Source organism: Artemia sp. Qi Xiang Cuo, chromosome 7, assembly GCF_049724085.1.
Source record: "Artemia sp. Qi Xiang Cuo chromosome 7, ASM4972408v1, whole genome shotgun sequence".
In the NCBI taxonomy this organism is placed as follows: Eukaryota; Metazoa; Arthropoda; class Branchiopoda; order Anostraca; family Artemiidae; genus Artemia; species Artemia sp. Qi Xiang Cuo.
In genome coordinates, this window is record NC_142800.1 from 67,620,665 (window position 1) to 67,646,802 (window position 26,138).

Genomic DNA, 26,138 nt, shown 5'->3' on the forward strand with positions numbered 1-26,138 from the left:
TTGGCTCAATTGTTTTTGACCTTTCTTAAAAGTAAAATATTTAGTTTTTTCCATTCAGACTTACTAGGCGGGGAATAAATTGGGGGGTATAATATTCTTTCATGTTAAATCTTCCAAAAATATTTTTAAGCCCTCTCTATATTATTGCTGAGCTTTTGGAAGCTCATTGGATACATTTTCCAAAAGATGTGCACAAACACCAGAAGTAGGGAAACCCCTTCGATTTCAAAATAAGACTTAGCACATAATTTGTCTTGTTTTTAATTAATTCAATTAATTACTTGGGGCTAGTTAAAGGGGTTCGATGATAGAGAATGAGAGAGGGTAAAGAACTGTTCCAAACTATTTAATTTCTTAATAAGTTCTGTGACAGATTTCTTAATTCAATTTTTATATTATTAATTGGCAAAAAAAGAAGTATATCATAATACCTTAGTACACTTACCGGACTACTGATCGGGGGGAGGGATCTTCTTCAAAATATGATAGTTATACTCAACGGAGAGGAGTATCCAAGACCAGAACTCTGTACTAAATTTATTTTACGGCCTATTGGCACATAAACGACGAACAACTTACTATAACTAGGTGGCCCAAATGTGCTCCCAGAGGGTAGATGTCTACTCCTCAGGAAAGGCCAAAAATACATCAAAACGTCGAATCAAAACTTGAAAATTATTTTTTTAATTTAATGCAAGTAGGAGGAAAGTGTTTCACATAACATATGACTGCTCTAGATCATTCTTAACTACCTTTTTTAATTTTTCGAGTTTCAAGTCGGATTTGTCCAACTTCCTAGAAATTCTATTGATGTGGTTTTGTCTGTATTTTATACAAATATTTATTGATGTCGCTGAAAACCAGGGATTTTGAAAGACATTAGACTATGAATTTTTAATACTTAACTGGTGTAAAAAAAAAGTTATAACTTTGACTGTTCAACTTTCAACAAATAAGGAACGAACTGCTGAATCGAAAATGCCTGGTCTTTTTTCTTACTTGTGGAGGAATCTGTCAAATTTTGTGTTGTTGGAACCACTGTACATAAATAATATAACAGTAAAATCACGCCTCGGTGATTTTTGGCTACTATATTCTTGACGCAGACAAACAGCTCCTCCCATTTAATCTTCCATCAGCGGTCCAGTGTATATTACCCTGGGACACGTATTTTCGCAGAAACTTACTCAAAATGCCTTTGAAACCAACTCGAGACTTCAAAACCTACTTGAAATTCCTAAAAACATCTAATAATAACATTTTACTACTAATTACCGATTTTTGTATATGTATTGGAATAAATTAATTTAAAATTATATTATTTAAAATTTAGCGTTACAAACGTGAAGTTTTGTATTCAAGGGAAATCTGACTTGTCTATCCGTGAAAAAATCGAATGTCGCTTATGTTTATACTTGTTTAAATGTTCTCCGGAGCACTTGCATCTCGGTCCGGCTTTGTATAATGGTTGAGATAGGGAATGATCATACTGTATTATATTTATAAACAGCGGTTGGAACCTATTCTCTAATTTCTTCATATCTGCAGACATTGGACTTTCCACAGAACACCTCAATTTTGTACGCGTCAATTGATAATCTTCATGGTATTTCATGCTATATAGCAATGGATCACTTGGTGATCCAAGATTTAGTTGAGATTTCAAAACTGTTTTTATATTGTGTTTTAAATAATTCTCCCTTTAATTTTTGCGATAAAACAGGAGGAAATAGTAAATATATTGTAGTTTCTTGGTCTATTTCCTTCATTTCTGAAATTCTGGTCGACTTTTTCTTTCTTCTTTCCATATTCTTACGAATAATTTCCTTGGGATATCCTTCTCCCATAAAGATACCTTTAGTGAAATATTATTTTATTCTATGTATTTTCTGGTAGTGTTCATTAATGTAACATTTTTCTTAACAGTTCTTAAGTAATATGACTTACTTGTTGGCGAAAGAATGGAAGTGATTCCAGATTTACTATTTCCATAACAGGTACATGAGCACACCGATACCTGGTCGGCTTCATAATACAATTCATAATTCATCGCTGATATACCTAATTTTCCATTTAACGAGGATAATTCACCGTCAAAGGTCATAACTCCTCTTGAGGCTGGACCTAATTCATCTTCCTCGTCAGGTGTCCTTAAAGATAAAAAAAAACTTTTTTATTTAGTAGTTAAAAAAAAACTCAAATATAAGATAGTGTAACGGTCAGAGGCACTTAAAAGCAGGGCTTTGACACTTTCAACAAACATAGTTTGGCTTGCAGGCTATTGTAAAAAAAGGAAAATGTGAAAAAGATGGTATTGGTTTAAGACTCCCAATCTCCACAAAGAAACACTAAAAATTTCTGGAAACTACTTTGAAACACTTTTATATGGGCCTCCTTACTTATGCCTTACTTATGTCATACTCATGTCATATAGGCTTTATATTTGTCCATTAGGATGGATCTAGGGTAAAGTAAAGTAGTCCATATTTAGGAACGATATAAGTAAGCATTTCAAAATGTTTTAAAGTAGTTTCAAGCATTTTACAGTGTTTCCTTATGGGGGACGGCAGCAGTAAAATGACACCATAAAGATATACCATTTGAAATATACAGGCTATGCTAGAAATTTTGTAAATTTATATGTAAACAATAGTTCCATCTAACTTTTAACTGCCGAAAAACTAGTTGTTGTCATTTAATTATCTTCAAGCCTCAAATGAAACTCCCCGAAAATTAATGATAAGAAAGCCATTAGAAAAATGCCACCGGAGTGCCAGCTCTTTGATAAAAGATATAATACCTACATTAAAAAAAGAGTGAAAACGTCCTTTTAAAAAAATGGTTTACTGCTTTCTAAACATTTTTAAAAGCCTCAAAAAACCTTATTCGTAGCATGAATCTAATTTGTCAGACCTTACGCTCTCAATAGGTTTGTTTCAATCGAAAATGGCAAGACGATATAATTTTATTCCAATACTTTTAATGTTTGTTTGCCGTCAAATTTACATCGATCTGTTTCTGACTACATTAGTTACTTTTTTGACTGTCTATATTTGTTAGAACATATCTAATCTACTTAATGGGAGAAGTCAAAAGACGTTCTATTTGCCTCACAAAAGAAATTGCAATACATTTCACTTGTCAGAAAAATCAGATTACCATGCTGCTCATTTATCTTGTTTCTTTTATTTTATATATATTCTAATAGCCCTCTACATTTCAAGAAGATTCAATTCTTTTGTTTAAAAGTGACAGCTCCATGAAACTACAACTTCTTTGGAAAATACAACAAGTATTACAAAAACTGAAATGGATGTAAACTACAGAATTTTTAAAGAAAAAGCCCGTTTTAAAGGCTTTCTTTTAGTAAATTTTTCTTAGCATGTACTCTTTGACAATACTTATGCCACGAGTAAGCCATAAATGTTCGGCGTTGCTGTGGAATTTTTACAATGGATTACTACATGCTTTTGGTTACGAATCTCAAATTTTTAGAGCTTCCTGACTTTGCTCTCCCACCAACAATAATATCGGGTACCACACCATTTATAACACAAAACCTTTGAAAATAAATCTCTGAACCACAGCTCCCTACAGCTCCTCTCTTTCCAAAATAGTCCTTTCCATCCCACTTTTGACTCTCCCCTACTAAGAAGGGTTACACCTAACATAGGCCATTTAGACTAAAAACCATATATTACTACCCTTCCTTCTAGCCTTGCCCAAATCCCTTGATTTTGCACTTCCAGAGAGGCTCAGGTATGCTGTGCTTAATCCCAACTGATTCATTCGGTTTGAAACGCTAACTACTTTTGGAAATATAGACATATTAACGAAGCACTTTATATTATATGTTTATTTAGTAGATAAATTACAGTACAACGTTGTTAAAATTATGTAAAACGAAAACAAAGTAAGTTAATGCTCATTTATTCCCATCGCCATCATTTATCATAGTAGCCACCTTCGTAGATTTTCGTTTATCTGGCCAGTTCCACCAAGCGGGTTCAATATTAATTATTAAACTCCCAACCTACACCTTGTTTTACGCTAGAAACGGTATTGTAATTTGTATTTCCTTTAATGAAGCGTTTGACCTTATATCTTGTAATTAGCACAGCTCTGGTTATCAACACAATTAAAGTAGGCAAGTGATTTGGCAATGAGCTAAATTAAAAACTTTAACAGTCGCCACCAACGTCTTTAGAAGAATTCTTGGATTTTTCTTGGAAATGTTTTCATACTAGCAGTACTAAAATAGAACTTCCTTTGTCTCTCTTTTAATTTATATTACAATTCTGTTACACAAAAACAATTTTTAACTTGACCATTTAGCAATATAGGTATTTTACATACCCACTCTTGAGTGTTTATTCTCAAACAAATTATAAATTCTTGGCAAAGAAACACTTAAAGTGGCGGCTTTCTTAAGTAAAACATTTATTGGCAAATAGAAAATAGAAGTAAACATTTTCTGCACAATTGTCTCTTATATATAAAGCTATTTGCATAGTCTTTTTTTATTATTTCCTATGTTTTAGGGAAAGTCTTATCTAATTTAACCTCTTTACCCAAAAATGTGTGCGTAAAAAAATATACTCAAAAGAGGCAATTAACAAGAAAACCCAGAAGTCTTTTCACTGCGGCTTGTTTTCAGAATGCAGCTCTTTTGGACCCAAAATCCTTCTTTGCATTTTTCACAAAATCAATATTTTGAGTTGCTTTATTTTTGGTCTCAATATCCAGAGAATAGACAATCATATCCGTCGAGGGATTTTTGATGTTGAATCACCACGGCTCGTCGTCAACTTATATTTTCAATGAATATATTCCAAACGCAAGGAATACCAATTGTTCCATAATGTGCGGAATTAATTTTACTCTAAGCCGAAAACTTCCCATCGTTTAAGGATCTCACCAACTAGTTATATGCCAAAAATGAAATGTTTGAATTCACTTGCTCATTGTTCTATTTGAAAAGTATCAATTTTCCCGAAAAGGAAGCTCCACAATGTCTGGAAATGAATTCTAAATAAAAAAAAAAAAAACGTTGTAATTTCCTCAAAAATTATTTCTTGACGACAATACAGTTGGGTAAATTAGCTTGCTCGGTGTTCTATTTTAATGTTACATGGTGTAAAATTTTCTTGGAACCTTTCAGGAAGTTTGATACCATAAAGAATCAGGCTATCTCGTCCATTTTAAACTTTTTAGTTTGCCTAGCCAAATTATTTCGAATCGATTATGTGGTCTTGCCTTAACTTGCAGAAGTTGAATAAACTGTTCAAACAAACGACAGAAAACTAAAAGCCGACATCTATATCCCCTAGAATCTTAGAAAAACCTTGCAACTTCTCTTGTTTTGCGCCGGACATAAATATATTTAGTTTTAAAGAAACTTGTATCATTAAGAAGTGTAAATTTTGTTTTTTTGATCAAACAGAGCAGAATTTTATTTTTAAAATCCAGGTAAGGGATGTCCCTAAAATCTTTCTAGTATACCAGCTAGAAAAATTCCAAAAAGCACCTCAAAAGAAATGTCACTTGATCAATTTGACAGCTCTTCGAATTTTCTGTGGTGCAAACCACTTTGATTAAAAAATTTGCCGACACAATTACATTGTCTTTTCAATCAATTTTCATAATGAAATCTCAAATTGTCAATAGGTTTCAATTATAAGTAGTCCCTTGGGATAACTCGCTAAAGTGCCCTTTACTTTTGAGACAGTCAGCTGACGTTGAGCCTCACAAAATGATGTTTAAGATATCGAATCCCCTTCATGACTTTGGGCATAATTCGTATTATCCTTCATGCTAGGTTAATGTGTCTCAGTATAACAATGACGCTTTTTAGTTTTGCAATATATAGACTAAGAATAAATGAGGTATCAGTTGCTTTGCCATTTTAATAGCTGGATCTGGGAAGTGTCTGGATAAAAAAATAAAATCAAAAACTAATTTACTCTTCAACGGGAGTGTTAACAGACACTTGCGGCTAGACATAACTTCAAACAGTGTATAAATGTTTAAGAGTATTTGCATTAGCTCTTGCTATCAAAACTCTTACGGTACTCATTACTATTTATATATTTTTTTTTCAAACCTGAAAAAAAACAATAATATTTATCAAGCAGTTCGTGGTAACGAACTGTAAGTGTAAGTAAGGAGCGACCCGGCTCAATAGTATCCGGAACTCTAAAAAACGGAGAGTTGATACCAATAGATAAATCAAAAGAATCAGATTTTTATACTGATTTCAAATATAAATATTTTATCAAGTTTATTCTTACCAATCAAAAGTTACGTGCCTGAGAAAATTTACCTTGTTTTCGGAAAAAGGGTAAAACACCCCCTAAACGCCATAGAACCTTAATGAAAATCACACCATCAGATTCAGCGTATCATAGAACCCTACTGTAGAGGTTTCAAGCTCCTATGAAAAAATGTGGAATTTTATATTTTTTGCCAGAAGATAGATCACGGATGCGTGTTCATTTTTTTTTTTTTTCCCAGGGATGATCGTATCGGCCCAATGGGCCTAGAATATCACGGGAGGGCGCATTTGAATGGAAATTAAAAGTTCTAGTGCCCTTTTTAAGTGACAAAAAAAAACGGAGGGCAACTAGGCCCCCTCCCACGCTCATTTTTTCCCAAAGTTACCGGATCAAAATTTTGAGATAGCCGTTTTATTCAGCATGGTCTTAAAATATAATGACTATGTCTTTGAGGATGACTTAATGCCCCACAGTCCCCAGTGGAAGGTCTGCAAGTTATTAACTGCCCAATGTTTACATATAGTATGGGTTATTGGGAAGTATACAGACGTTTTCAGGGGGAATTTTTTCTGGTAGTGGGGGGGGGGGTATGTCGTGGGTTACGTGGGAGGATCTTTAAATGGATGAAGTTTTCATGGGGGAAGGGACATTTCTATGAAGGGGGCACCGGATTTACCAGCATTATTTAAAAAACGATCAGAAATTAAATATAAAAAAACTATTTTCTTAACTGAAATTAAGGAGCAACATCAAAACTTAAAACGAACATAAATTATTACGTATATGATTGGGTTCGCCCCCTAGGCAATACCTCGCTCTTTACGCTAATTTGCTTTAGTACTTTCATAAGGCTATTTATTCTAATTAACGGCCTTTGTGATTAAGAGGTCATTCTTAAATAATTGGAACAAAATTTGAACTTTAGCGTAAAGAGCGAGGGATTGGCTAGGGGGTGAATCCCCTAATATACTTAATAAAAAGATTCGAAAATATAGAATTTCGTTACGTAAGTTAATTCGTAAGTTATGTATATTTATTACTAATAAAAACGTTCGTAAATAAAATTAAACAACTTTCGAGAAAGCCATTTAACCAAAAAAAGTTAAATTAATGTAATATCGTTTAAAGTAATAAATAGGTCTTAAATAGCGTTTAAAGTAATATGCAAATATCATTTTAATTATTCATGTACGGTGAGCCAAAATCAAAACCTCCTTAATTCAAAACGTTCAGAAATTACATACAATTTTTTTTTTTTTTACTGAAAGTAAGGAGCGACATTAAAACTTAAAACGAACAGAAACTATTACGTATGTGAAGGGGGTTATACTTACGCTCTTTACGCTAAAGTTAGACTCTTTCTCACAACTCTATTTTTTAAAATAGTAAAAAACTTTAGCATAAAGAGCGAGGCGTTGAGGAGGGGACAGCCCCTTTCATATACGGAATAATTTCTGTTCGTTTTAAGTTTTAATGTCGCTCCTTACTTTCAGTAAAAAAAAAATTATTTTTTCTTATTTAATCACTGTTTAAGATTAATACAAATGAATATTATGGAACAGTGAGAAAGTTGTTTTGGTTTTCCTTTCTTGGGATTAAACTAAAATAAACAGTTTTTTTTCAACTGAAAGTAAGGGGCAATTGTATGTGTCTCTAATGAAGAATAAATCTTATCTTATCATCAGAACTTAAAACGAACAGAAATTATTACATATGTGAGGGGTTTTCCCCCTCCTCAATACCTCGCTATTTACGCTGAAGTTTTTTTAGGATTTTAAAAAGCTTATTACTCTAATTAAACGACCATTGTGTTTCAGGTGTCGTTCTTAAGGAGTTGGGAAAAAAAAATTCAAACTATAGCGCAAGGAGCAAGGTATTGAGGAGGGGGCATTCCTCTTATATACGTAATAATTTCTGTTCGTTTTAATTTCTGATGTTGCTCCTTACTTTCAGTTGGAAAAACTTTTTTTTTAAATTTCAGACCGGTTTTAAATAATGCCGGGAAATCTGACTACCCCTTTACGGGAAATTCCTTCCACCCATGGAATCTTCCCCCATGCAAAGTTCTTCCCACGCAAAACACACCCCTCTACCCGCCAGGAAAATTCCACCAGACAAATCTATTCTAGCTGAAAATTCTCCGGAAAAAATTCTTTTGGACGGTTCCGGGTGAAAAAATTTTCTTAGCGCACTTCCATTTGAAGCAGATTTTAATTTCTGATTGTTTTTAAAATCATGCTGGAAATCCCCTCCTCTGTGGAAAATATTTTCCGCAAATACCTCACTCCTAGTATGAAGTTGTTCCCGCCAAAAAATTCCCTCTCGAGAATTTATACCGTGGAAAACTCCCCCACGGAGAATTTCTCCCGTGGAAAATCTCCCCCCACCTATACAAAAAGATGCTCTAGATATTTCTAATCCGGTAAAATTTTCCCCCCTGAAGATCCCCCTTAACGTCTCCACATGTAAAATTGAGTCAGCAAAGAGAAAGTAAGCAAAATAAAAATTAATTTCGTATGGGAATCCTGGAAAATTCTTCCGGTGTAAAATTTACCCTGGAAAATTTACTCCCTGGAAACTTCTCTCCCCATGGAAAATTCTCCCTGTAAAAAATACCCCAGCAGAAAATTCACCCCCCCCCCCCAAAAAAATGTCTGTATATTTCCTAATAAAAATACTATACTTAAACAATGGGCAAATTTCATGACTTACAGACCTTTTCCCAGGGGCTGTGACGGGTCAAGATATCCCCAAAGGCATATTTAGTATTATTTTCAACTATTTTGAATAAAATGGCTATCTTAAATTTTGATCGGACGACTTTGAGGAAAAAAAGGGGATGGGAGGAAGGCTATTTGCCCTCCGATGTTTTTGGTCACTTTATAAGGGCACTATAAATTTTAATTTCTGTTCGAATGAGCCCTTGCCCAATTTTCTAGCACAAATGGTTCGATGCGGTCACCCCTGAAGAAAAAAAAACAGGCATTGATAAGATTCCTTGACATTTAAGGGGTGTTTCCTCCCTTTTTCGAAAATCAGGCAAATTTTCTCAAGCTCGTAGCTTTTGATGGGTAACACTACGTAAACTTCATAAATTTTATATATTTGGAGTCAGCATAATAAACCGATCCTTTTGAAATATCTATTTATATCAAAATTCTGTTTTTTTATAATTTTGGTTTCTATTGAGCTGCGTCGCTTCTTACTTACAGTTCGTTAACATGAACTGTTTAATCATAGTCAACACGAAAATAAGAACAAAATGGTATTGACATCTTTTTTCTTTTAAGTCAGACCAACAAGAGTGAAATGAAATGAAAACTGACACTAGAAAATTAATAGAGAAAATAAGAGGAGACGCAGGTCTAGGGACAGTGGAAAAGACATTAAAAAAGAAAAATAACGCCAATACTTCAACTCTGTCAAATAACAGAACGTTTCAACGTGGAAGGAAACGATCAAAAGAAGAAGAAAACATAAAAACCAGACAAGTAAAAATAAGTATTCGTCATTAAGAATAGTGTGAAGAAGAAGAAAAAAGAAGAAGAAAACATAAAAACCAGACAACTAAAAATAAGTACTCGTCATTAAGAGACGACTATTAAAATGGCGATAGGGCCAATATAGCTTGATATTTATTTTTTTTTTCTGAAGTCAGACTGATAAAGGTCAAACAATCTAGGAAACACCACAGAAAAAAAATTAACAAGGGAATAGGTTCAAATCCAGATGAAAAGGATAACAGCAAAGAAAAACAAAGCAGATATCTCTCGTGTATCAATTAAGACGTCTTCGTTAGAACAAAGACTAAGAAACAAATTCATTAAGAATTTAAAAGAGCGGATGAACTTATAAAAAGATAAACAAAAAAACAGAATTAAAAAAATTATGAAAAATCTGATAAAAATACTTTCTTTTTTCGTCTCTTATTCACTAACCTTAAGCCCATCTTTGGGCTATGTATTTTAATTTTATCATGGTTGGTCACTTTGGCTTCAGGTCTTTCAGTGATGGAAAAGGAGCAACGGAATTTAATTTACAGACATGAAAAATGATAATTTGATTCTTGTATTACGTGTTCCACAAGTCACAAATTTTAGTCAGTCGTCCTCACACATAAAGTAAAAAGCAATATTTTCATTATGATTTAGGTGATTATTCAGACACATATTATCCTACAAAGAAAGCCCTTTCTCCCTTTTATACAGTATGAGTGTGTCGTTGCGTCAATTCACAAAAATTTAGGGGAGAGGGTGTATTTTTTAAACCTAGAGGGTGGGTAATTTTTTTTTTCAATTTTTTTAGTGAAAATACCCAAAAAAGGACTTTCTAAATTCGAATAGAAATTAAGTATTGTTTTCAAAATCTAAGAGGGAGTCCCCCCCCAAATAACCCTTATCTGAATGTGCATGCGTTTTTGTATATCACAATAATGACAAGACCATTTGGTGCTCAACAGGGGAACAAATGCTCTTAAAAATCTTGTATGGCAATGTTGTGATAACTTGGTAGACTTTACAGCTGTCAAACAAACTTTCAAGAAAATATGGCGGTGACACCTACGTCCATTGCCCAGTGACATCAATTTCAGAAAATATAGGGGAAAGGGGCAAAATGTTTTTTTCAAAATTTAGGGGAAATTAATTTTGTGGTTTTTTTCCAATTTTTCGATGAAAATACCCCAAACAAGTATTTATCAATTTGAATACAAACAAAAAAATATTTTTTTCAAAATCAAAGGGGGAATTACCTCCCACTTAACGCTCCTTTGATTGTGTTTGCATCTTTGTGTATTACAATAATGATAAGACTATTTTGTGCAACAGAGGGGGACATAATGCTCTTATAAACCTTGCTTTGCTATATTGTAATTAGTTGGCCAACTTCACCGCTTTTTTTCCCTCTTTGATCTAAGAAAACTGCAAGCGACAGTTCTATTGTTTCTTATCTGGAAAGATGAAAAAACTCAATCACTGTGGCCAGCCGCAATGACTGAGACGGGTGCGGTTTCCCCTGTGAGAAAAATTGTTAATATAAGTGAAAGATGGCAAAAAAAATGTTTGCTGTTATTCAGAAAGTATGATTGTTATCGATTGCATTTTCGTTAAATTGAAATAAAAAATATTTTTAAATGTTTCTATCAGATTTACTAAATTATAACAACATTCAGCCATAGTGCTTTTCTCATGACTGAACAGTCATGAGAGAGGCACCATGTCATGGTGCCTCTGACAGAAAAATTGTTTCCGTCAAATTTATTAAATTATAACAAAATTCAGTCATGGTGCCTCCCCATACTGAACGATAAAAATCATATTTTCTAAGCAAAAACTGTAAAATTTTTCTAAAATAAAAGTAGAAGTTAAGAATATCATTTTTTGGTAGAACCTTCAATTTGACAAGAACGTTCAGTGTAAAAAATTGTCAAAACAAAACAATTGCGTTTTCTATAAAATGGAAGTAAAAAATATTAGAAAAAAAAAGTTTCTATCAGAAATATTAAATTATAACAACATTCAGTCATGTTGCCTCTCCATACTGAACGACGTATGAAGCATATCCCCAAGAAATGAACCAGGAGCTTTCCAATTAACAAATGACAGTTAAAGATGAACCATTTGGATAATTAACAAATCTACAACCTAGAGTATCATATAACACTAGACTAATAAGGGCGGCTAATGCAAAAGGCATTGGCATTGAACTCAAAATGGGTGAAAATCCACGACCTGGGCCGTCAAATGAGACAAGACCCAAAAAACAAAAAATTCACATGTGTTATAAATGATAATTTGTTGAAAGAAAAAGAAGATTGTGTCCCACCACCTGAACAATTAACAAATCTACAACCTGGACCGTCATGTAAAACAAGACCAATAAGGGAAGGTAAAGCAAAGGGCATTGGTAAATTGTCTGAAGTAATGAAAATCCAAAATGCAGAAGAAAGAAAATAGGGTTAGAAGATAAGTGACATCGGAGTTAAAACATGCCAAAACTGAGAATGATAGTTATGGCAATTGAGTTTGGGATTTTGACATGGATAATGTTATGAATCCTTACCATGCCTTTGTTAAAAAAAATATTAAGTTTTGGCGATGTTTATTTCATATTGACAAGAGACAAGTCAGGGCAAAATTCGAAGTTCAACATTTTATAAAATCTCCAAGCGATGAAATCACAGGCATGGCAATAGTTCTTACTAAGTAAAGAACGATGTTGGCACAATGTATTTTTTTATTTTTTTTAGACTAGGGCACTTCGTTATCGAAGGAGTTGTCGTAGAAGCTTCAAAAAGGGCTTATTCGGTTGGAAATTAGAAGGGCTTTTGCATTTTTAATAGCCAAAAGTGATTGGAAGGCAACTAACACTCCTCTCACATCCACCATTTCCCCCAACACATCCAATCAAAATTTTGAGATTGCTATTTTGTGCAATATAGTTGAAAGGTCCGGAAATCTTTGACGACGACACTCCAACCAAAGCTCTAAGGGGAAACATTGTAAGTTATACCCTGGGGCATATAACGTTTTTATAGAGAGCGTTGTCGTAAAAACTTGAAATAGGGCTAATTCGACTCGCAATTGAAAGGCTATTGCCCTTTTTAATAGCCAAAAATGATTGAAGGGCAACTAACCCCCGTCTAACGCCACTCTTTCCCCAAACACATCCAATCAAAATTTTTAGATAACCATTTTATTCAACGTAGTTGAAAGTTTTGGAAATTAGGTCTTTAAGGATGGCAATCCCTCCCCCCACAGCCCTCTGGGCAAGGGCTGTAAGTTATGCCCTGGGGACATATAAAGTTTTTATAGAAAGTGTTGTCGTAGAAACTTCCCCAATTCTCACACAATCTCTCACACCCACCATTTCCCCAAACACATCCAATCAAACTTTTGAGTTAGGCATTTTGTTCAACGTAGTCAAAAGTTCTGGGAATTAGGTCTTTGAGGATGACACGCTCCCCAGAGCCCTCAGGGCAAGGGTTGCAAGTTATACCCTAGGGGAATAAAAGGTCTTTATAGAAGACGTTGTCGTAAAAAACTTCAAAAAGAGCTCTTTCGACTGAAAATCGAAAGGGCTAGTTCCCATTTTAATAGATGAAAGGGATTGGAGGGTAAACTAACCCCCCTCTCATGCCCACCATTTCCCCGAACACATCCAATCAAAATTTTGGGATAGCCATATTGTTCAACGTAGATGAAACGTCCGGATATTATGTCTTTGAGGATGACAAACCCCAACAGCCCCCGGGGCAAAGGTTGTAAGTTATGTTTTGGGGGCATATAAGGTATTTATAGAAAATATTTCGTAGAAACTTCAAAAAGAGCTTATTCAATTGGAAATTGAGTGGGCTATTGCCCTTATCATAGGCAGCGCAATATTGCGTTTTTTTAGACCAGGGTTCTTCGTATCGAAGGAGTTGTCTTAGAAACTTCGAAAAGGACTCAATCAATTCAAAATTGAATGGGCTAGTACCCTTTTTGATTGTCGAAAGTGATTGGAGGGCAACTAACCCCCACCAGCGCCCACCATTTCCCTAAACACATTCAATCAAAAATTTGATATAGCGATTTTGTTCAACGTAGTTGAAAAGTCCAGAAATTAGGTCTTTGAGGATATCATCCCCCCCCCCCCCGAGCCCTCAGGGCAAGGGTTTTAAGTTATGCCCTGCGGGTATTTAAGATTTATATAGAAAGGGTGATCGTAAAAACTTCTAAAAGGGCTGATTCGATTGGAAATTGAAAGGACTCGTGCCCTCTTTAATAGTCCAAAGTGATTGGGGGGCAACGTTAAAAGTTCTGGAAATTAGGGCTTTGAGGATGACAACCCTCCCACAGCCTTCATGGCAAAGGTTGTGAGTTATACCTTTGGGGAATATAAGGTTTTTATAGAAAGAGTTTTCGTAGAAACTCCTAAAATGGCTTATTCAATTGGGAATTGATAGGGCTAGTGCCCTTACCATAGGCAGCGCAATAGCACTGTTTTTTTCCTTTAGACCTAGGTTCTTGGTATCGAAGGAGTTGTCTTGGAAACTTCGATTCAAAATTGAAAGGGATAGTGCCCTTTTTAATTGTCGAAAGTGATTGGAGGGCAACTAACACCCCTCCCACGCCCACCATTTCCCTAGACACATTCAATCAAAAATTTGAGATAGGCGTTTTGTTCAACATAGTCCCCCCCAGAGCCCTCAGGGCAAGGGTTTAAAGTTATGCCCAAGGGTCATTTAAGATTTATATAGAAAGGGTGATCGTAGAAACTTCTAAAAGGGAAATTGAAAGGAGTTTGAAAGGACCAGTGCCATTTTTAATAGTCCAAAGTGACTGGAGGGCAACGTTAAAAGTTCTGGAAATTAGGTCTTTGAGGATGCAAACCCCCCACAGCCGTCAGGGCAAGGGCTGTAAGTTATGCCCTGGGGGCATATAAGGTTTTTATAGAAAGGGCTGTCGTAGAAACTTCAAAAAGGGCTCATTTGATTTGAAATGGAAAGGACTAGTGCCTTTTTAATTAGTCTAAAGCGATTGGAGGACAACTAACCCCCCTCTCACGCCCATCATTTCCCCAAACACATCCAATCAGAGTTTTGAGATAGCCATTTTGTTCAACGTAGTTAAAAGGTCTGGAAATTATGTCTTTAAGGATGAAAAATACCCCACAGCCCCAAGGGCAAATGTTGTAAGTTTTGCCCTGGGGGCATATAAGGTTTTTATAGAAAGCGTTGTCGTAGAAACATCAAAAAGAGCAAATGATCAAAACAAATCTGGATGATTTTGCACTTCTTTGTCATCATGGAGTTTGAGTTTCAATATGTGTTTGATATTGACACCCCCCCCCCCACGGCCCTCAGAGCTAATTTTGTAAGTTATGCCCTGGGTGATAAGGTTCTTATAGAAAGCGTTGTCATAAAAACTTAAAAAAAGGCTCATTCGATTGGAAATTGAGAGTGCTATTGCCCTTAAATATTCAAGAGTAATCGGATGGAGAATAACCATCCTCCCACACGCCCATCATTTTGCCAAACACTTCCGATCAACATTTTTATATGGCCATTTTGTTCAACATAGTTGAAAGGTCTGAAAATTATGTCTTTGAGGATGACACCCCCTTCCATAGCCCTCAGGACAATGTTTGTAAGGTATCCTCTTGCAGCATATAAGGTGTTTATAGAAATTATTCTCGTAGAAGCTTCAAAAAGGGCATATTCGATTGAAAATTGAGAGGACTATTGTCTTTTTATTAGTCGTGATCAGAGGTCAAAAGAACCCCCCCTACACCCACCATTTCCAATCAAAATTTTGAGATAGCCATTTTGTTCAAGGTAATTGAAAGGTCTGCAAATTAAGTCTTTGAGGACATGAAATCCCCTCAGCCCTCTAGACAAGGGTTGTAAGTTATGGCATGGTGGCATATAAGGTTCTTATAGAAAGCTTTGTCAGATAAACTTCGGAGGGTCCTCTTTGGATTGGTAATTAGATACTCTTTTTAAGAGTCAAAGTGATTTGAGGGCATCTACCCCCCTCCCTTTCCCCACACGTCGGGTATAGAAATTTTGAGATAGCTATTCTATTCAAAATATTCTCAGTATTATATAACAAGGCTTTTGGGGTTGAAACAAACCCAGAGGCTAGCGGCAAGGGTTGTAAGTTATGCCCAGGCGGTATTAATGATACACATTGGAAGTATATCATTGGATTGGAGCAAATGATCAAAACGAATCTGGATTATTTTGCACTTCTTTGTCATCATGGAGTTTGACTATGGAGTTTGAATATGTGTTTGATATTGACACCCCCCCCCCCACAGCCCTCAGAGCTAAGGTTGTAAGTTATGCCCTGGGTGTATATAAGGTTCTTATAGAAAGCGTTGTCATAAAAACTTAAAAAAGGGCTCATTCGATTGGAAATTGAGAGTGCTATTGCCCTTAAATATTCAAGAGTAATCGGATGGAGAATAACCATCCCCCCACACGCCCATCATTTTACCAAACACTTCCGATCAACATTTTTATATGGCCATTCTGTTCAACATAGTTGAAAGGTCTGAAAATTATGTCTTTGAGGATGACACCCCTTCCATAGCCCTCGGGACAAGGTTTGTAAGGTATCCCCTTGCAGCATATAAGGTGTTTATAGAAATTATTCTCGTAGAAGCTTCAAAAAGGGCATATTCGATTGAAAATTGAGAGGACTATTGTCTTTTTATTAGTCGTGATCAGAGGTCAAAAGAACCCCCCCCCCTACGCCCATCATTTCCTCAAGCACTTCCAATCAAAATTTTGAGATAGCCATTTTGTTCAAGGTAATTGAAAGGTCTGCAAATTAAGTCTTTGAGGACAACAAATCCCCCCAGCCCTCTAGACAAGGGTTGTAAGTTATGGCCCGGTGGCATATAAGGTTCTTATAGAAAGCTTTGTCAGATAAACTTCGGAGGGTCCTCTTTGGATTGGTAATTAGAAACTCTTTTTAAGAGTCAAAGTGATTTGAGGGCATCTACCCCCCTCCCCCCCACACACACGTCGCATATAGAAATTTTGAGATAGCCATTCTATTCAAAATATTCTAAATATTATATAACAAGGCTTTTGGGGTTGAAACAAACCCAGAGGCTAGCGGCAAGGGTTGTAAGTTATGCCCAGGGGGTATTTAAGGTTTTGATGGAAGGGGTTATTGTTTAACTTTATGAGAGGCTCATTTGGTTGAAAGTTGGAAGTTCTAGTTCCATTTTAAGGGTCAAAAGTGATGGAGGGCATTTAGCCCTCCCCCCTACAACCATTCCCTTCACCAAACGCTTCAGATTGAAATTATGAGATAGCAATTTTTTTCAAAATAGTATAAAGAAGATATAATAATGTGTCTAGGGATGGCACAACTCCTCAGCGCCCTGAAGATAGGGTTGTAAGTTATTTTATGAGGGCTTATAAGGTTTTTATGGAATGGGTGGTGGTATACACTTCAGATGGGGCTCATTTGATTTGAAATTGGAAGTTATAGTGCCCATTTTAAGAGTCAAAAGTGATTTGAGAGCAAACAGCCCCCCCCCCCCCCTGTCCACGCTAATAATATGCTATAACACCTCCAATCACAATTTGGAGAAAACAGTTTTGTTCATCGTAGTTGAAAGTTTTTGAACTTATTTTTTTATGGAAGAAAACCCCTCCCCCCTAGAGCTCTCAGGGAAAGGGTTGTAAGTTATGCCCTTGGGGCATGTAAAGTTTTTATATAGAGGGTGGCCGTATATGCTTTGGAGTGGACTCATTGGATTGGTAAACATTAGTTCTAGTGCTCTTTTTAAAAGTAAAAGTGATCAGAGTGCAGCTATCCTCCTCCCCCCCCCCCCACACGTACAGACACACACACAAACACGTCGTGTTTTCCTGAGATGTATCCAATAGATATTTTGAGACAGCCCTTTTATTCAAAATAGTCCAAATATCATATAACAAGGCTTTTGAGCTGAATACAGACCACTAGAGCCTAAGGGCGAGGGTTGTAAGATATACCCCTGGGGCATTTAAGATTCTTATGAAAGGGATAGTTGTATAAGCTTTAGAGGTGTCTCATTTGGTTGAAATTGGAAGTTCTAGTTCCCTTTTAAGAGTGAAATTAGATAACAGGACTGAAAGACTTCTTTTAGATGTTTTCACTTTTATAACTTTAAGAAATCAAAAGTTAATTAGGATATAAATATCAGTATATGTATATAGAACTACCAATGCAAATTTTTTCTGTAGATTCATTTGATTTTTTTTTTTTTTAGTAAAGTACAAATTATATTATGGCTTTTAGAAAGCATAGGGGTTTTAAACCCTAATACTATTAATTTATGCTTCTTTTGAGTCTGACTGTGTTGTTTATTTTAATTTCTGTTCGCTTTGGGTGTCATTTATTTATTTATGCTGATTTTTGTTAGTTGTATGCTTGGTAGATTGTTTTGTTTATTTTTGGTTTAATGATGTTTTTTATTTTTTTTTGAAAAACTCGTTTTTTGGAAAAAAGTTATAAATAGCTATAAATAAAGACATTAGAGTTTATAAGGACGTTAGCCAAGAGCCTAATACTGCATAAGCCTCTGTTAAAAAAAAAAAAAAAAAAAAAAAAAAGGTTCGCCACTCGGCGGCCTATGTAAATATAATTATATCTGCTCGAAAACAGAGACATTAGGCTTATTTTACAACGGAACTCTGGCAAAGCTCCTGGTTCATAAAGTTAAACGGGTGTGAAACGGGTCAAATCTGCTTAAAAGAACTCAGTAGCTAAACGCCCAGATATTTTTGTCAAATTTTATTTTTGAGATTTACCGTATAATAGTACTAAACTAAAAATTAGTCATGACCATTGACGAAAAAAAATCAAAACGAAAAGGACACTTCATAAAATTGGCTTCTCAGTATGCTGTTCTGTGTTCAAATAAATTAGAACTTAAAATATTTCTATCCCAGATTGCAGTGGCTACTAAAACCCGATCTCTACCCAAAGCTAAACTACGCAAAGGCATGTAAAATCCGAGGATCATTTTTTTTACAAATGAATAATGCACATTGACACAGAACTAAAGAATCAAAAGAAGAATTCATCAAATTGGCATTTCCGTGCCAGAGACGTCATTTCACAGAAATATAGGGGAGGGGTGGAGACATATTTTCAAAATCTAGAAGGAGGCAATTTCATTGTTTTTCTAATTGTTTCAAATTAAATACAAAAAACAGGTTTTTCCTGGGGAAGAAAGATCTAGAGAGAAAGGGGAAGTCATCTCCCACCAATTGACTAAATGCATCCAGTAAATACAGTTGCTCAATACATTGCTCTGTGTTCAAATGAATACATATTCTACAATAGGGCCGTTCTTTTACTCATCTTTATGCTAAGATCTTACATCTTTTGACAAAGAACGCTTAAAAGTGAAATTTTAACACTAAGATCTTACACCTTATAGTGTTCTCTTGCAAACGTCTTTCATCATTCTGCTCTGATCAGCGGTCTAAGAACAATAATGAGTATATCATCAATGTTCTCTCATCAGGCCCGTTCTTTTGCACTAAGATCTTACATCTAAGATCTCACATCTTTCTTCAAACATTTCCGTTCTTTTAACTCATCTTTGTTCTAAGATCTTACAGCTCATTGATGTTAGCAAAAAGTGTGAAAGACGCCATCTTTCAGCCATATAGAACAATGATGAGAGAACTTTTATGATATACTCATCATTGTTCTTAGACCGCTGATCAGAGCAGAATGATGAAAGACGTTTACAAAAGAATGCTATAAGATGTAAGACCTTGGTGCTAAAATTTCACTTTTAAGCGTTCTTTGTCAAAAGATGTAAGATCTTAGCACAAAGATGAGTAAAAGAATGACCCTATCATTGTTTTATATAGCAGAAAGATGGCGTCTTTCACACTTTTTGCTAACTTCAGTGAGCTGTAAGGTCTTAGAACAAAGATGAGTTAAAAGAACGGAAATCTTTGCAGAAAGATGTGAGAACATCTTTCTGCAAAGATTTTTTTGCAGAAATGGGATGTAAAAGAAAAGGATCGAGAGAACGTATTTCTTGTGGAATTTGGGGGAATACAGAAGGTGCATTTTGGTGACATCTTTATTTCTGTAGGGCGGTCAGCTCAAAATTGGATATAATCAAAAATGCCTTTTGAGAAGCCCATATAACTATAATCTGTTAGAGAATTTACATATACAGAGTAAAAGCATTTTGAGAAGCCCATATAACTGTAATCTGTTAGAGAATTTACATATACAGAGTAAAAGACTAGCAGATTTCAGAGACTAGTAGAACTTGTCTTCTACATTAAGCTTCATCGCAGATAGAATTTTCAAAGAAAAACGGAAACAAAGGTATTGAAAGAGACCTAGCTTTATTTGGTTAGGGTGTGGTGGGTCATATATTGGCAAGTGATGGGGGTTAATCTGTTAAAACAAGAGCATACGTATATGTTTTTTATGACAACTATAGGACATTTAAAAATTATCCAAGGTTTTTGAAAATACTTCCGTTCAGAAAAACGATGTTCTCTTTCAATTTTAAAAGCCAAGTAATGATCCCCCTCCCTCGTCCCTATACTCAGAAATGGGTGTATTGATCAAGTAATTTAGTTTTCGGGATAATAATTTTCTTCAAAAGCTTTTGAAATTAAATCTTCATTCCATTTAAAAATTTAATTTCACTGCTTAAACTTTTGAGCCTGTATATTTGATTCTAGGTTAAATTCTTGTTTCATTAGCAAAACCTGTAATCAAAGGAGCAAGCTTGGGATAATAAAAATGACAAAATTCATATATTTGGACGAAAAGATTCTCTAGGAAAGGAATATGCATAATTTTAATCAAAGCGAGGAAAAAAAAGAATATTTCAATTGAACATTCTGGAAATGTTTGAAATTAAAATGAAAGATCAATTAAGTTCAAAAAAAGATCCGCTTTATATGATCAGATTTTCAGTTCTTCTTTGTACTTTAAATCTTCTCTGTATGATTAAAACTTTTTCTTTAAGAAACTAGGATCGAAACTTCTAAAAGTTTTTGAATAGATAAGGATCTGCTCATGTTAGTCTTCATGACAAGGAAAAGCTTGCCTACAATTCTACAAACTGTAATTCCACCGGGGGTACCATAAGATCCCTTTTTGATAAGAAATTCAACGTGCTGACGTCAAAGCACTAATCTGGTATTCTCCAACATACATCAAGTTCCGGCACTTCTCTTCCAGAATTCATTGTAGTAAATATATAGAATATCAACGGCTAAGGGGGTATTTATAGCAGAAATTGTGATGTAGACTTTTGACAATCTAGTCACTGAATACAGAAGTGGAACAAGAGCAAGTTTTTCTGTCAGATATATAGGTCCTAAGGTTTGGAATTTTCTTCCAGTGAGAATTCGGGCGGAGGAGCACCTTGGTTTATTTAAAAGAAAAATGAAGAATTTTCTTTTGGGTCTTGGTTCATAGATGATTATTTCTTATTTTTTTTTTCTTATTTATTATTATTATTTTTGTATGATTAGAGATTGGTCTTCACTTGGTTGTTTGTTTATTATTATTAATTTTCATTTTTTTTTTCGTTTGTTAAGAGTTTTGTTTGTTAAGTGTTTGTTATATATGTGGTCACCCAGTATCAAGTGCTTTTATGTCTTTCTTTGGGCAGCCACTTGGATTAATGTCATGTGTTATATAATTTTTTAATAAACAGCATTGAATTGAATTGATAATGATTATCAAAGTTGCCTTCCAGAAAATTGGATCATTAATTTCATTATGTGTCATAAAAAGGTACACATTTATGCTAGTCAATAGAGGACTAATTTCTTAGGTTAAAATTAAACTGTGGGTTTTTATCGAAAGAGAAGTGTGTTAAATAAGTTTGTCAGTAAAATACAAGAAATTTAAATAAATAAATAAATTGCTAATCTTTAGTACATGAGCGTATCCCGATCAAATTGAGTTTGCATTTCACAACTGTCATCTTGTCCAAATCATGATAGAAAAATTCATACAATGCTAATGCATCTGGCGTAGGCTTAAATTCAGCTTTGAGTTATACAACCCTCCACGCTATCCAGCCATAGCCTACACAGCCTAGGTATGAAACAAAATCCCCAGACAAATAAACCTTATTTGAATCGACCATCGCGCGGATCAAAATCCGTATACTTAATTCCACATTCCTCAAATACTACGCATGTCCACCCTGTATAGCTGTGCAAGTATTGGACAGAATTGGAAAAGAGGGATGTGTTATCCATCTTTAAATCTTTCAAATCCTGCTCCATCTTTTTTTGGGGGGTGGGGGGGGGGCTCATCGAAAAGAGCAAATAATCAAAACGAACCTGGATTATTTTGCACTTCTTTGTCATCATAGAGTTACAAACATCATTGGTTAAAAATTACAAGATGACCATTTAATTATTAAAGCCGAAAAGTCTCAACAATAAATTACTTGGGCAATATTATAGGGACCGTCTTGGGGAAGGGCTTATAGTTTTATTCGGCCCTTTGAACTCATAGCCATTTAAGAAAATGGACAAATTCAATAAATATGAAGATAATATATCTTGTTGAAATCAGAATGATGTCATGGTCGATAACTTGGATAACTAAATCTTACACCTTGGATAACTAGATAACAGACATCTTACAAACAATTCTAGTCAATGTCCCACACTAAGCATTCAGGATTCTAAGCATTATAAGCAGCCAGAATTCCTAAAACATAAAATCACGAAGAAAGGAAGAAAACGAGGACAATAAACAGCCGGTGAAAAAAATGAAAAATATGCAAATATTTCGGTCAAGGCCTGCACTTGACCGTCCTCAGTGCAGAATAAAACTGATAAAAATGTAAAAACCCAAACCTTAAAACAAAACACAAAACTAAAATAAGATGATCCTTTCTGAGCAACGGTGAAAGGGTAACGTGGAAAGGGACCGTTACTCAGAAAGGGTCAGCCTATTTTTGTTTTGTGTTTTGTTTTAAGATTTGTTTTTTTTTGTATTTTTATCAGTTTTATTCTGCACTAAGGACGGTCAAGTAGAGGTCTTGACCGAAACATTTGCATAATTTTTTCACTGGCTGTTGTCATCAATTTCTTCCTTTCTTTGCGATTGTATGTTGTATTATGATTAGCCAGTGTGGTCTATTTTTTTATATTTTATATCTATTTATATATATTTTTGCCAGAATTCCTATACAAAATTCTTTTTTCGTCTTGCTTTCTCTTTTCCGTCTCAATTTTACGCGTGGAGTTGTTAAGGGTAATTGTCCGGGATAAATTTTCACCAGGATGAATTATTTAGAGCTGTGGTCGGCAAAGAGCGGCTACGGAGCCGCATGTGGCTCTTTGGTCCCTTAAGTGCGACTCTGGCCCAAATATCCACAGAAGGCCCAATAGTACTTTCATTAAAAACAAAAACTTGGTAGGGAAAATTGTAAATAATTTAGATAAATTAAATTCTTGTATAAATTGAGAACGTGCATAAATTTTATTTATGTTAATGGTTTCAGCTTTATCAATAGCAGCTGACAAGTCTTGTGACATATATGATACAGCAAATATTTTACTTTTTGTAAGATATATGTCTCATTCTAGAGATATAAAGTCCTAAAGAAGAACTACAAACTAAAGAAGAACTACAACTAAAGTCCTAAAGATGTCCTAGAGAAGAACTAGGATTGTTACCACTCTAAGGTCAGACCCATGAGAAGATATCACAAGTGTGATAATTGAGTACATGGATAAGCTCATACTCATTGCAACTAAAGGGTTTGTTGCAATTTTGAAAGAAAAATTAATCATGAGATAGTTGTTTACCATTGTATTTTCATCAAGAAAGGCTTCGTGCGCAAACAATTCCAGAAAAAACTTGTAAATTTATGGAATTAGTGATTATCATTATAAACTCCATTTTAGCTAAAGTTTTCATTCATCGCCAATTCAAAGCATGTTTGTTTGAAATGGAGTGAGTATGATGATCTTCTGGTTCATAAAAAGGTACGTTGGTTTTCAAAAGGGGACTTTTTAAAACGTTTTTCCAGAAATTTCTGGAAATCCAGAAAATTCTGGATTTTCCAGAAATCCAGAAGGGGCCCTTTTTCCAGAAATTAAAGCATTTCTCCTTGAGAAGGGGGTTCACTATCCAGAACTCCCAGACGATCAATGGATCCAAAACTTATGTCATGGTATATGTTATGTCTCATTTAAATCGGCTTAATCGTAAACTACAAAGGAAATGAAACTTTATTTTTTGATGTTGAAAGAAACAATAACATTAAAAGAAATGTCCACTTTTGCTGAGGATTTTCAAAGGGAAACATTGTTTCACTTTCCAAGCCTGCTGATGCATCACCAGGAAAATAATTCCTCTATTGATAAACAGATAAACTCAAACAATAAATGATAGAACAATAATTCCAAATATAAGGAAAGTATTTCTCAGCAGGTTTCAGGAATTTAAGAAACAGTAGAGCAGCTTTAGAATTTGTCCAAAGTCCTTCTAATACTACGGTAACCGGGTTGAAATTTTTTCTTGTGAAATTGAAATTGGTAGCTCTGAGATACAGTTGCTGGAATTGAAAATAAGGAGATATGGCAGTGTAAATTCGATAGTCTTTCTGTTGAATTGCAAATAATAGAGAACAAAGATGCGACCTTAGTTTACGACACAAGTAATCTGCTTTGAATGACCTGGAGAAGGTTGACATGAGCAGTTTTAACGCTTGGAACAGTATTCCTTAATCTTATGAACAACTGGAATAGCTGGCGTTTGCTGTTCTTTCCCTTTTCGGTTCTGTATGTATATGCGAAACATTCTTTTTCAAGCAAGAACATTATCAAAAGTAAACTGAGAATTGAATTGAATTTATGAAAAAGAAACAAACAAGAAATATATTTAAAAAAATCCACATTACTCCACACACAAAACAACAAACACTTCAGCTTAGTTTTCCCCGTAAGGCTCCTATGATGAGGAAAAAATAGAGGAGAAACAAAACTAAAAAAAAACAAAAAAAAACATCTATCAATGTTTTATATCACAATCACATCAACAACCCAAATAATCCCCCCTTCCAAAATAAAGCAAGTTAGGGGAGTAGCACACGATTCCACCTACACAAATAAACAACAGACCCAATCTGGAGGTATCAATTCCTCGGAAAACCGGGAAAAACTTATTTATTGGCAAGAAATTTTCTAACATACTTTTTGAAGATCTGAAATATGTGGCAGCCTCGAGCAGACTGTGGTAGAGTGTTCCAAATCATGTTCCAAGCTGCCAGAGGGTTAAAGTCAGACCGTATTGACGGAGCATAAGGTATCTGTCAATTATTGAAAGTACGGAAATAATAAGTTGATTGCTCAGAAATAAAGATATATTACTAAATAAGGCAGCAGGAAGAAGGCCATGTAACCTCAAAAACTGGAAGAATCACAAAAAAAAATAAAGAGATCTCAAGTCTAGCCAGGGTTTAAGTAGGAAACGATTAGTATCCTGTATAAAAGTCTTTACTTTATCATATAATTTATTGATGAGAACATGGAATCATGCCAAAAATTAAACACAAAAACATTCAAACCTGACTGACTGAAACTTTACAAGAAGATGCAAGCATATTGTTTGCATTAATAAATATTTATTAAGCATTAAATTTAGTTTTATTTGGTGTACTACTTATTTAGTGCAAAAAAGATTACTAAACTAGCAGATTTGGCTCCAAAGTCCTTAGAAATTATTATAATGCTCAAATTTGGATCTCTGGCTAATAAGTTTGCCGACCACTGGTCTAGAGGATATTTCCGTGGGGAGGGGGATTTCTCCGTGGAGGTGGGGTCAGATTTGCCGGCATTATTTAAAAAACGATAAGAAATTAAATTTAAAAAATAAGTTTTTTCAACTGAAAGTAAGGGACAACATTAAAACTTAAAACAGACAGAGATTATCACGTATATGAAGGAGATTGCCCCTTCCTCAACAAGTAGCTCTTTACGCTAAAGTTAATTTTGTCCCAATTCGTTTAGAACGAAATTAGAACAATAAGAAGTTTTTTTTAAAGTACTAACAAATTTTAGCGTAAAGAGCGAGGTTTTGAGGAGGGGATAATCCCCTTCATATATATGTAATAACTTCTGTTCGTTTTAAGTTTTAATGTTGCTCCTTACTTTCAGTAGAATTTTTTTTTTAATTTAATAACTCTTCAAAGGTAAGGTAGATCATCTTTATATTATAGTTATTTCATTGCCGTTTAGTCCGGGCACCAAGTGCCAAAAAATCAACCCCCCCCCGCGGTTGTAAAAGGTACAAATTGCTGGAGAACGGATTCTGGTCAATTTGGCCCTGCTGATCACGAATCTGTCGGGACCCG

General features: G+C 34.8%; 1 protein-coding gene across 1 annotated transcript in view; it reads right to left on the minus strand.

Annotated features, from left to right (window-relative positions):
* The window catches only part of Task7 (TWIK-related acid-sensitive K[+] channel 7), a 439,213-nt gene that overhangs the window by 37,105 nt on the left and 375,970 nt on the right, over positions 1-26,138 (minus strand). The window contains exon 6 of the mRNA XM_089091908.1: positions 1,948-2,150. Coding sequence (XP_088948034.1) covers positions 1,948-2,150 — 203 coding nt within the window. The remainder of the gene's footprint in view (positions 1-1,947; positions 2,151-26,138) is intronic.